The sequence below is a fragment of the Microtus ochrogaster genome, chromosome 16, assembly GCF_000317375.1.
Source record: "Microtus ochrogaster isolate Prairie Vole_2 chromosome 16, MicOch1.0, whole genome shotgun sequence".
Taxonomy (NCBI): domain Eukaryota; kingdom Metazoa; phylum Chordata; class Mammalia; order Rodentia; family Cricetidae; genus Microtus; species Microtus ochrogaster.
This window is the reverse complement of record NC_022018.1, coordinates 24,197,178-24,210,144: the sequence shown is the minus strand read 5'-3', so window position 1 is coordinate 24,210,144 and position 12,967 is coordinate 24,197,178. Positions and strand designations below refer to the sequence as shown.

General features: G+C 39.4%; 1 protein-coding gene across 13 annotated transcripts in view; it reads left to right on the top strand.

Annotated features, from left to right (window-relative positions):
* Positions 1-12,967, top strand: part of Celf2 (CUGBP Elav-like family member 2) — a 521,002-nt gene that overhangs the window by 340,356 nt on the left and 167,679 nt on the right. For 12 of the 13 annotated variants that reach the window (XM_005354871.3, XM_026782961.1, XM_026782962.1 and 9 more), the window contains one exon: positions 7,937-8,133. In XM_005354871.3, coding sequence (XP_005354928.1) covers positions 7,937-8,133 — 197 coding nt within the window. Of the gene's footprint in view, positions 1-7,521; positions 7,771-7,936; positions 8,134-12,967 lie in introns of those variants that run through there. The other variant, XM_026782967.1, reaches the window with a different exon arrangement.

The window sequence follows — 12,967 nt, the reverse complement described above, 5'->3', positions numbered from 1 at the left end:
TCCAGGTGAGTGGCCCCAAGCACTTGTTGTGGGCTTATAAACCCATAGGTAACTGTACTTTCCGAACATAAAACTTTGTTATTTTCTAAGAACTATAACTCCCAGTATTCCAGGAAGGTACCTGGTCTTTGGGTAGGTGGGGCATTTGGTACAGGTTAATTTAGGGTCTAACATTGTCTATATTATTTGCCCCTCTTTGGGGGCATATCTTATTTTTGTTACTTGATACTAGATTATACTAGATTATAAATAGTGGTCATTTTGAGAAATGTAAGCCCATGCTGCTTTCATGCATTTGTCTTCTTTTTGTAATGATCTAATTTTCAGTTCATCAATAGCTAAACAGTCTCCTCTCAATCGTCCTAAAGAGCCATTTTTGATTACTTGCCTACAGCAGACAGTAACATTCAGCAGTCAGGTATGGGCAAGTAAAGCAGACTGGGAAGACTGGGAAGTGGAAGCTGTGGTAGTAACCTTGGTCACCCAGGAGAGGGTGTGTCAGCATGAGTCTGTGTGCAGTTCCGAAAGGTGAGAGCCTCTGAAAATCTTGTTTGGGATGATTGTTTCCCTTTTGAGATTTCTAAACATTCATCAGAAACACCTCTATCCCCTAGTGAGAATGCCTTCTGCCCAAGCCCTAAAGCCCACTAAACTATTTCTGACAAATCTCAGCAGAAAATGAGTTTTTTAGTGAGGGTGGTCTATAGTCAGTGCTTTGCCTCTTTCCTGGCAAGGGTTATTGTGTGTTCAGCCATCATGTACCTTCCTAATGCCTCTAAATTTACTTCTTTGTGGGGTTTTCCAGCTTTCTCCTTACTAGTAGTCAAACTGAGATAAGGTAATCAGGTTTCCTTTTCACTTGGTTCAGATGCTGGTGTTTGTGACCTTTCTAAAGAGAAAGAGTTCCCTATGAGTAATAGTTACTTGTTATCCTAATAACAGAGGTATAGCTTTCAGGTCTCTGAAATACATTCCAGTATTAACTCTAGTAGTTTAGTAAAACATCCATCACAAATGTGCTGTTTCCAAGTTGCTGGTGAAATAAGCTGATGTCCTGTACACTCTTAGAACATTTCTTTTCCCCTCATTTTTTCTCAAAGCTTTTACACACATGTATAGCATGTATGTGTACAAGAGTAACCTTGAATGTTTTCTTCAGAATAGCACAAGCTAATTTACTTAAAATTTGAGCTTTGGAGAAGGGCTTTACCTATTTCAGATATTTTGGGGATATTTACTCCAGTTAATCTTCCATGAAGTTTTTTGAGCTGATGCACAGCTGTTCTAGATCCCAAAGATCTTGGGCCTTATTTTATAATTTGTATGGCTGTAATTCAAAAGGTCTGTTACACATGATAAATGATAACAGTATCTTCCATGCAAGGGTATCATTATCATTATATCTTATAGATGATACAGTTGATATCAAGAGAGTTTTAAGTTTATTAGAAGTATTCAACTTCCCACAACCTTACTACAATTAGTACACAGCCAGGCAGCCTAACAGTATCCAACTGCACCTTGTTGAAAGGCAGCCAGCAAAGATGCCAGGAGGCTTCTGTCATGTCAGACATTTAAAGGAATATTTTAAGAGGAGTTGCAGTTTCCAGAGCTTGAAGTTGAAATTCTGATTCTTTTTTAAAATTGAAAAACTGTAATAAGTTGGTAGTGACAGTTGAACTTTAGAAAGTTGGATAAGTTGTGACTACAGGCAACTGTACAGTGGCTCTGTCTGTCGCCTGGTTGCCATCCTGCTAATCTGTGGAGAAGAGAATTTTTTTATTAAGTGACCAATACAAGATGGACAGTGCAGACGAGTGTTAGCTCATCCTGAGGCCTGCCTGAAGCATTAGACCCATTGCCAGTCCTTTTTTTTTTTTTTTGACTTATTCAGCTCAATCTTGGATAGTTTTCTGTGACATCCAAAGAGCCTACTTTTTTGTGTGCTATCATTTATGTACAGTGAAGTGTTAAAAATGATTCCTAAACCTATTAAGAGAGTGGTTTTGTCAGTTCACGGAATGATGGGTTGCAGCTCATTTTGTTATGAAGAATGCTGGCACCTATTGAGAGGGCTGCCTCTTAGACAGCACCCTTGGCAGCAGGGTACTCACGGTTAATTCCATCTGAACCTGAGTTTCCCCCACCGTGTCCATGACACCTTGTCAACTCTCTGACTTGTGTGTAGTTGCCTATGAGTTTTGGGGATTAAACAAAGAAAGGGCATCATACCAGAGTTTTAGACCACTGGTTATATTTTCTAAATTATCTTTTCTGTAGTCATTCTCTGTATCCAAACACACTGAAGGTAGAATATTTAAAAAAAAAACATTAACACAAGTACTTATAGGAACTTAATATTTCTTATAGCCTGTTGTAGAAATTATAGCCAAATAAAAGAAGCTATTTATTCTCTTTGGTTTATAAGGGGATTGGGTAAGAAAAGAGGGCACACAGTAAAATTGATGCTGAGCCAAGACCAGCCCCATTGGCCCGTTATCTGCGTAAAGTTATGCAACTCAGAATTAATAGAGTTTTTAAAGCAGCTCCCTTAAAATAATATATCTAGGTGAATCTCAACTCTACTCAGGGTTTTTAAAGGAGAGAGGGTAGTATATTTATTTCTAGAGCTATTTAAATAAAATTAATAAAAATTCATTTATGTAGTTACATTAGCCACAGTTCAGGACTCGGTTGCCATATGCAGCTAGTGCCTAGCATGATCAAGTATACACGTAAGGATCCCTTCCATCAGCATACACTCGAATAGAACTTACGTTGATTATCCCAAGAAATAAACACGGGTAAAGAACAAACAAAAATGTTAAGAATAATATGATTTAAAACACCAGTAAGATCAGCTATCTTTAGTCAAAAGTATGAGAAGCAGTATCATTTTCCATAGTATTTTTGGTTTAGTACATTAATATGGGTCTTTATTGGAACTCATCACAGCCATTTTGAAAGTCTGTTACTCGTATTATATAGATAAAGGGAGTTAACCACAGAAGACTATCCAGGAACAAGTAACAAATCAAAAATCTGTTTCTCTTGTTTTTTTTAGTCTTGAAAAGGAAGCTTGAAATTTTCTAGGTCTTTCTTATAAAACATCTTCCTGAAGTTAATAATAATGCATTAAGCCACTTATTTTTAATGATATTCTGCTTTCTCAGAGGAACTCCGGACAGTTTTGCATATTCTCTGTTGATCTGATTTCTTCTTACTAGAAAATAGAGTAGGTAAGTAGGTCAGCACAGCGCTAAAAGCACAATGTAAGCACTCTCACCAGCCTCCCAGTATCGCTGGGTTTTCATCTTGGCCATAAGACTCCTACCGACAATGTCCCCTGGCTCTGTGCTCTCCGACCTGTGGTCTCATTCCCTTTGGCACCTGTCCTAGAGGAGTCTTAGAGTAGGTTCTTTGCCAAGGGCAAAAGAAGAATTGGTATTCAGGATCTTGCTGAAGTTTTTAGGCAAGGTGCCCACAGATGTATCTGTCTGTGTTCAGGATCTGCAAGAGTTCACAGAGTCCATGTGAAACACTACCTCGGGGTTTCTCCAAAGAAGTCTAGTTCTCATGGAACAGGAACGAAAGACAATTGGCTTTTAGGTCTTACCACATCCATATTTTATAGTCATGATTCCTTATGGTGTTACATTGGAAAAGGCACATTACCCCCGTGGCTCTCATTTGCTTCATCTATAAAATGAAGATGGTTCCAGCTGAAGCTATTGTGATGTTGTGTGTCAAATACTTGGCAAAGGTTTCTGGCAGAAGGTAGGCCCTCTGTAAATATTAATTGGATTTGAATCTAAATTTCTGTACTTAAAAAAAAAAGGCATTACACTGGGTTACAAGGAAGGTGGGGAGCGAGGAAAATGAAGTTAGTCCTAATTTTCTAAGTCCATCAAATTCTTTTTTTGACAAAGATTTTAGTAGATGGTTTTGCTGAGATTGGGTTATAGGTAGCTATAATTCTCTATGAAGAATACCATGCCTGTCTATGACCTCTGTCAGGGAATCCCCAAAAGCTTAACTTAAAACATAATTAGCACGTAATCTTTGGCTTACTGAGAAATATCTATACCTACAAACCTGTGAGAACAGAAGTCACCACATTGCCAAGAGAAATGAACTTCAGCCAAGACAAAACATTCAGAGTCCAAAGGAAAAGTTTAGGTGTGTTAAAATTAACAAAATTGTTAGATACATCAAGATGCAGTAATAAAGGAGAGTCACTGTGATATGAACATCTATCACAAATAAGAATTTTTTATTGGGAATTCTTGGTGGTGGTTTTAATTTATACTAGATATTACTGAATTTCCTTACAGGCAGAATTGTTGTACATTTCACAGTGGATACAAACAGTCGTTTGCAAAATGGCAGACAAGAAAGGATGTAAATAAGGGTGGGTGACAGCTACTCATCAAAGTGACTCTGTGGGAATAGAGATGAAGGGATCTGGACAGACGGAGATCTTATGTGATGACTGAAAAGACATGGGGTTCAAAGCAGACTTAAAGGTTCATAATTTAGGTGCCTTGCAGCATATTTTCCAGATAGAAGAATCAAGTGTGTAAATTTTTTCCAGCACTGCTTTTTTTTAATTTGGGAGTGTGATTCTGGAGACCCAGTAGGCCGTGCTCTGGAATTTGTCTTCCCCTTGATTTGTTAGGAGCTGTATGCACTTGCTCAAGCCAGACTGTACAGAATATTTGGCCACATGGTGGATTAAACATACTTTGCACTTTGGAGCCCAGGAGGCATAGATTTGGATTATAACTGTAGTTTATAATCTGGTAACCTTAGGAACAGAACTTATTTCTCAGATGTTGGCATTTGAAAAACACTAGTTTCTCAGAAGACTGTCTTGAGGATTAAAAATGTAAAACTGCCAGATGTAGTGTTTCATCCATGTAATCGTAGCTCTTTCTAAGCAGAGGCAAGTAGATCTCTGAGTTCAAGGCCAGGCTATTCTATATAGCCAGTTCAGACCAGCAGGCAGGTCTACATAGTGAGACTCTGTCTGCAAAACAAACAACCCCAAAACTAATAAACAAAAAATATAAAGTGCACACATAGTATTGGTGTACATAAGTATTGGTATATGTAAGATGCTATTATCACTAAGGATATTGTGTTTGGATTTATACAAAAAGAAGTTTTAATTAGAAAATAGATTTTTAGTGGCAATTCATTCCAATTATGAAAAGAAGATGCACACAGTGAGAATAGATATTTATAGATACTTATTCTGAGTCATGTGAATCAATGGGGCAGAATCTCTTCTTGCCACTTTATAGATGGAGAATTAAGCTCAAAGTAGCACAGTTAGAAAGTGATGATCTCAGGATACAGAGGCCACACATTTTGCCACTGCTCTGCATGCCCTTTGAATGATAGGAGGTCTCTAGGTGTCTAAGAAGAATAGCTGACTGGGAGAGGTTCTACATAAGCACTTTCTACTATATGAAGACCAAAGGCAGAAGCCTTCATCCTTCTCTACAGCTTTCCTCTTTTTTTGACTCAGGGAGTTTCTGTTATTTGGGAAAGCATAAAAGTAATGTTCATTTGAGATATGAACATTAACAAGTGCTTACTGCAGAACTCTAAGTTTAGATATTAGACAAGTTTACTGTGGCCTAACTCTTGCACTATATTAATCATAGTCCAACTTCTGCTTTCTGTTAGCTTAGACCTGTGGCAATACCTTCCTCTTTGCATCTAGCTGGTTGTCAACAGCGCTAACCACAAGTCCTTCCTGTGCCAAAGTGAGTCTTGCCACACTCTCTTTCAAAGTGCTATAAAGCTGTATATTGCAAAGAATTGTACCACCTCCACCCTGTGTAGTCACAGCCTCACAGGTTAAACTGTTGATTGAATTTTCAGTGACGGGAAATAAGTAGAGGTTCATGAGAACACGACAAAGACTCTAGCTCTAATAGAAACAAGCATTGCATTATACCTGAATTGTTGAAAAAAGATCTTGTACTCAATATTTTATTCAGTAGAACATTTTTGCAACAATAAGATTGATTAGAGAATGTACTGAAAATGCTTCAAGTTAGACACTCTGATTGTTTACTTCAAAGATAAAAAAATAAAGTGGTAAAATAGGGAGGTGGAGGTAGTAGAAATTCAAACAAAATCTAGTGAAGAGTATCTGACATTATTTCCTCTCTGGATTAAATCTGAATTGAAGTTTCTCCATTCTAAAAGCCTTTGACTTTTAGGTGTGTGTGTATGGGGGGGGTGTGTATCAAACTTTTCACTGTGTATGTTAGTTTGTCCTCAAATTCAGAATCCTCCTGCCTTTGCTCCCAATTGTTCCCATTCCATAGAGGCATGCTTTTTTTTTATTTGTTTTTTTTTTTAAGAGATTGGGTCTAGTGAGCCTAGACCTGTAGCAGCTTTACAGTGTTCTTTTTGTTTGTATGTCTCTTGCAACAAAATAAGAAATTCTTGTTAATATTAGTACTTTTTGATATTTCTCTGAGGCTACAGTGAGTCTACACCTGCCATTTACAGTTTAGTGCCATCTCCTTTCTGACCTCCTTATGTAGTGGAGTGCTCACCTGCAAAGCTGTAGGTCACCAGCAGGCTTTGCACTTGTTCAGGTGCTTTATATTTTCACAGACTGAGGAATTGGATCAAAAGTGCTCTGCTACAAATGGGGCCATTCAGAAGTGTGTAGTCTTCGTAAGATAGGAGCTGGGATATATGGAGTGCTGGGTGGGGATTATGAAGAAGAGGGTGTTTGGTTTACTTTATTATTCTAGTTCAAAGAGGTTGGTTGTCCAAGGTAAAAAAGGAATGGCTTCTTCACCATATCAGGTTTGAAACAAGTATTCTGTCCCAAATGTAGGTCTGGGAAGTGATAGGAAAAAAGACATAAAAGCTTATGCTTTAATTCTTTGTATCTACCCCAAATATTTACTGAAGCTAGGAGAAGAAAAGACAGATCTTTTTTTTTCCTTTCCCAAACGTGTGATTGTTTAGAACTTAAGTGCAACATCTGGAAGTCAGATATACAGAGAGCAATTTATGGAGTGTGAAAGATTTAAAATATTCAGTGTCCTTTAGTGGGAACTCAACTTTCTGTGCTGTGTGTTTTTTTTTCCCCCAACACAAAGCAAGTAATTCTGAGATCACTTTTGCCTCTCTGAATTAAGCCCTTTGTGCTGGGTCCCATAAACAATGTGCTTTTTAAAAGGGAGCTCCCCCCCCCCCCAAGCTCTGGCCCTTTCCTCCAATGCAGGCAGCCAATCAGCTGCACTGAGCTGCATAGCTGGAGCGCTTTCCTTTCTGAGCAGCAACAACGTACTAATTTGATGCACACATGGATGCCTCTTGCACTCTGCAAATTCATCACCAGCATCTTGCATTAGTCATCTGATGGACTGCCAAGTGTTTCATTTTCTTTCCATGTGACTTTATTATTACCACCTCTTTCCTCTCTTCCAAAACCTCTGAAAAAGGGCGGGGAAGGGGGAGAGGGTGAGAAATCCAGCAGCAACCCAGCTCTGCCTTTCTTTCCCAGCGATAACCAGTGCAGAGCTGATAATGCTGCCGATTTGTGAAGTGCTGATGGCAGCCTTGCCAATTGAGACCTGCACTTAACTTGCAGCTGCCTCCCAAGCCTGGATTCTGAGATGTCTGTGCCCTGGGTGACAGGCGGCCAGGCACTGCCCTGTGCTTGGGAGTCGGTGCTGAACAGCAGCAGCATGCAGTGAAAGCATCGCGCTGCTGCTGAGAAGCAACCTAATGGTGCCTCTGCTTTGTTTTAGTTCATCAAATTTCTACGAGTCATTAGGCACTTTCCCCTGTGCTCTTCTTCCTCTTTCCGCCTCCTCAACCCCAACCCCCACTATTTTTTTCTTCCTGTCCTTCACCCTAAAGCCCTAACTCTGGCTCCTGGTTCCGTTTTTGACAGTAACGGCACAGCCAACAAGATGAACGGAGCTTTGGATCATTCAGACCAACCAGACCCAGATGCCATTAAGATGTTTGTCGGACAGATCCCTAGATCCTGGTCAGAAAAGGAGCTGAAAGAACTTTTTGAGCCTTATGGAGCTGTCTACCAGATCAACGTCCTCCGGGACCGGAGTCAGAACCCTCCCCAGAGTAAAGGTACAGAATGCATGTGGCACAGGGGGTAGGGGTCACTCAGGTGTCAGGGTGGGCTTAGTGGCTGGGGCGGGCATCCCTGGGCTGACCAGAGCTCCCAGAGCCTTTCCTCCACCGGAGAGAGGGCGACAAAGAGGAAAGGGAGGCAGTCTGAGAGCAGCTGGTGCTGGCAGCCCTGGTGTTCTGGCTGTGCCTCAGGGCTCCTCCCAGAACTCCCGCCTGCTCTGGGACAGGTGGGACTCAAGAAGGAGGGCAGGAATGCTGCCCAGCTTTTTATGGTCCCCTGACTGCTCCTATGAGGTCACTTTCTAAGCAGTGTGGCCTCTGGGTAGGGTTGCTGACCCTGTAAGGAACAATGTTTCAGGCTAACTCTGTCTATGTTATCTTCCCATGATTACTCGTGGAATTACAAATAAATCACACTTTTCCATGGCCTGTGGAGATGTTGAAATGGCTTGCAAACTGTTAGTGTGATGTCACTGGTGGGATAAAGAAAGGGTTCACTTTGAGGATGGACATTTCTCCTCGGGGCCAGTAGTGATCATTAGGAGAACTGTGCCTGCTGTAGCCAGGGTAATGCCCTAAGGGCCTGAGATTCTTACACACCTTCAGAAATACTTAAGGCTTACACCCTCATCAGAGGTAAGATTAACCAGAAAAGTCTGGTGCTTATCACTGCCTCCATTTTAAGATAATGGTGATTTAAGATAATGGGGTGGAAGTTACATTAAAACAGAGGCCAAGAATTGTACTAGGTTGATGCTTTGTGGTTTTGAGTCCTGTGTTGTAAGCTCAGTAAACTACATCTAAAATACCTCCTGTGCTGCTACCGCTGGGTTTCTGTCTCGATTTTAACCTTCTTCTTTAGTGATGTTGTTCTCTTTCAGTCTCTCCTCTCAGGGCCTCTCTGTCTTCTCTGGATATCACACTTCCTTTTCCTCTGTGCTTTGCTATTTCTTTCTAGCCTGTTTCATTTTTGTGTGCGTCTTGTAAGAGGAGCTCATTGCCTGACTAGTGTGTGCTCTTTAGTTAACGCATGAACCTTATAAGAGGGAGCTCATTGCCTGACTACTGTGTGCTCTTTAGTTAGCGCATGAACCTTGCCTCACACTTTCTCTGAGCCTTTTGAAAATAAAGGAGTAAGAAAATTTTAAGACCAATATTCTGTAATTCTGTGAAGTGTTGGGTCATCTCCTGTTCTCTATAGTGCTGAGCTCTGTTGAGCTTCGGGGAGCTTTTAAAAGGACTTTAAAAGCCCATAGCCAATACTCACTTTATAAAGATCAACATATTTGCCTTTAGATTTTTGTTAATAAACTAGGTTTTTTTAGACATTCCATGTAACACTACATCTATTAAAGAGACTAGACTTTTTTTGTCTACAAATTTGATTGCCTATAATTAGAAAAGTGGAAACTCAGATCTAAAATCAGTAAGATATAAAAACCTTAGAAATCAGGATTATATTAGAAACCTTTGTGAATATGTAGATATTTTCCACGCAAAGAAACTAGACGTTCATTTTAATGCTTTAATAGTATCCTACTTAGGAGAGACAGTATATGCATGATTCTCAACTAAGTCGTTTTCAAGTGAGAATCCACCCCATCACCTAAAGTAGTACCCAGAGAAAACTTAGCTGTACCAGCATGCCCATTTCTTCCTCTGCTGGGAAAACAGAGCACTGAAGTTGGGTTTATTGGTGTTTTTCAAAATGGCCTCTGACAAAATAATCAGAACTCAATTGTATTATGATACCTGATTGATTATTCCATATCTTTTGAATGTATGTTCCTTACATTGGCCCCAAAATCCTTTTTTCTCAGTCAAATATATTCTGTGTATGACTCTGTCTTTTCTATACATGTTCCTTTGGAAATATCTTATCCATTTCAAGTTCATACTATATATTTTGTTAACTTCTGTTTATTAGGTTTTCTAAGTAATTTCATGACAATAGTTTACAGAAGCGCAAGCTCTTAAAGAAAGGCAGTGAATCCAAGTAAGGGAACTTTGGAGGGTATATGTAGTATTTCAGGTCTTCTAGTGAGAGATTTATATATGTCTTCCTTTAGCTTTTACCAAAATCTTGAAGGTATATAGTATCAGTCACAGTTTACAGATGAGGATACTGAGACTCACCAAAGTGAAGAAATGTAGCCCATCTACAAGTATATATCTGACCACTACTCATTAGTCTTCAGACACTTCACTATTTTGTCTCTCAGTTTTTGAGATGAGATGAAAAACAGCACCATCTGCTCCATTTCATGGCTTCATTTTCATGGATAAGTGTTCCCCAAGTGAAAGGAAGGAATTCTTCCTTTAAGAGCACTGATGGTTTTATTTCTGCCTTTGTGTTTTTATACTCATGGGTTTGGGTCATATATCACTCAGACTCATGGTATCATGGGATAGGAGTTAGAGATGAAATCATTCAAATCTTACGTTTGGAAATACAGGTCAATTCCCATTACTGTGAACTCCAAGTCTCACATCCAATATTGCTTGAAATATGTGGGCTGTCAGCCAAAGCTTGAAAGGGTTTTTGTTATACAGACATCTCTGTTGTAAAGGTATTTGTTGTGATGGGATTTGGGCTATATAATGACATTGCTCTCAGAGGATTACAGTTCTTAGCTGCTTATATGTAGAAAGCAACAGCCACCATTTTCTTCACTTCAGTATCTAGGCATTCCATATGTAATTTTACCAGTTATATGTAAAACTGAATCTCAAGTTTACATTGATTTTGACTCTGTCAACAAGGTACAGTTACCATATTTTCACAGCACTGGTGTCAGAGCCTCAGAAACTAGAAATACTGGAGACTTTTGTCTAAGTGTGTTTTAAATTATGTAAGCAAGGCTTTTGGATGGCCTTGATTCATTGCCTCATTGGCCTTGATGGTTCCATGAAAAGAGACAAAAATTATTCTTTTACTTAATCCAGGTGAATTAGATCTTTCTTTTTCTTTGCATTTTATGTTCTGTTTAATCATGAGGTATACAAGCTCCACCGTGTTTTCATTCTTTAAGAGTGGAAGTCTAAGCTGTCTGTTTCTTCATACAGATATTACCCAAGCAGTTTCAGAAGCTAGAGATCTAAGTAAACTATTCTAACTGTTAGGACTTAAGGGTAACTTTTTCAAATCTTTCTGTGTTTCATGTGTACATGTATGTGTGTGCATGCTTGTGAGCACACTCGTGGAGATCAGAGGATGATCTTAGGTGTCAGGCTATACCTTCCACTTTGATTTCTTTATTGTTTGTTTCTGTGTATGCCAGCCAAGCTAGTAGGCCTGTAAGCTTACACAGAGGCTGTCTTTTCCTCTATTCTCCATATAGGAGTGCTACAATTACAAATATATGCTACCACACTTGGCTTTACATGGATCTGCAGAGCTGAGCTCATATTCTCACATTTGCACAGCAACTGCCTTACTCACTAAGCCATCCCCGCCAGCCCAAGAAGAACATGCTTTATTCAGTGATTATCTGCCAGTTCTGCAGACGATGAGAAATACTACTTAGTGAGTAAAAATATGGCCTTTAAAATCAGACATGCCTAAATCCAATTCTTGGCTCTGATTCTCCTTAAGTATTTGAGCACTTGAGCTCTTCACTTAATTGTATCAAAAAGGGGTCAGGGGAGACAGTTGTAAAATGCTGTGTTAGTAATGTTCCATGCTGGAATACAATAGGAACTTGTAATAACAGATTATTATAGTTGTTATCTTCATCATGACTATCTTTTAAGAACTTAAATCTAAGAACATTAAAGTAAATTTATAGATCACTACAATAAAAGACTATGAAAAATAGTAACTACAAAAGAAGACATGCATATTGAACTCAGAGAAGTTCACAGAAGAAATAAATTTTATTTTATTGAATATAGGAAAAGATAGCATCTCCACAAAATTTTAAAACCAGTAACGGACTTTTAGTATATAGAGATGATGTTAAACATTACAAGCGAATGGACTAGCTTAGCCTAATTCATACAGAGAGAGAGAGAATGAGAGCATCGTCTGAAAGCTGAAGTCTCACAAATGTGAAATGCAATGGAAGGAAAATTACAAAGCTAATAATTTATAGGATAGTTTTAGAGAGTCTTCATTCTTAGAATTAAAAAAATTAAAATTTCTCTGTTAGATAAAAGAGGGTCTGTAAAGGATGCTGAAGAAGAAACTGGTAAGAAACAAGCACAGTCTGTTATCTTGTACTCGGAGAAGGATGCTCCTTTTCCTGAGAATGTCTAGAAAAGGAGTGAGTGACTAAGGCATAACTGACAGTATTGTAAAGAAGGAAAATTGATAAGTAAATTAAAGCAACAATGATGAAGTTTTGGTTTATCTGGAAGAAATGGGGATGGAATCCGCAATGGTGGGAACAATGATGAGAAAATTTTGGAAACAGGAAAAACAGGTTCAATTTTGAGGTGGCCCTGAAGGGTCAAAAAGAATGAGGGCCATGAAAACATGTTGAATGTTGTGGTTGTGAGGACCAGACAGCATATCAGGAGCAAGATGACAGTCCAGGAGAGGGAGAAGAGTTGAAGGTGTATGTGAAATGGATTAAATAAAAATGCTGCAGGATCCTGAGTGTCTATAGCTGGCAGCTGGCCATGAGACCATGCTGCAGGTCTCTGAAGGCAACTGGTCCCAGGCAGGGAGACATGAGGTGGTGGGCAAGAGACAGAAACATGGATAGGCACACCATGCAGAGTGAGGTTGGATATTTATTAAGTGGGTTATGGAAGGGAAGGGGGAGAATGAGAGGTGGGGAGAGAGAGGGGAGAGAGAAGAAGGAGATAGGGTGTGTGTGTGTGTGTG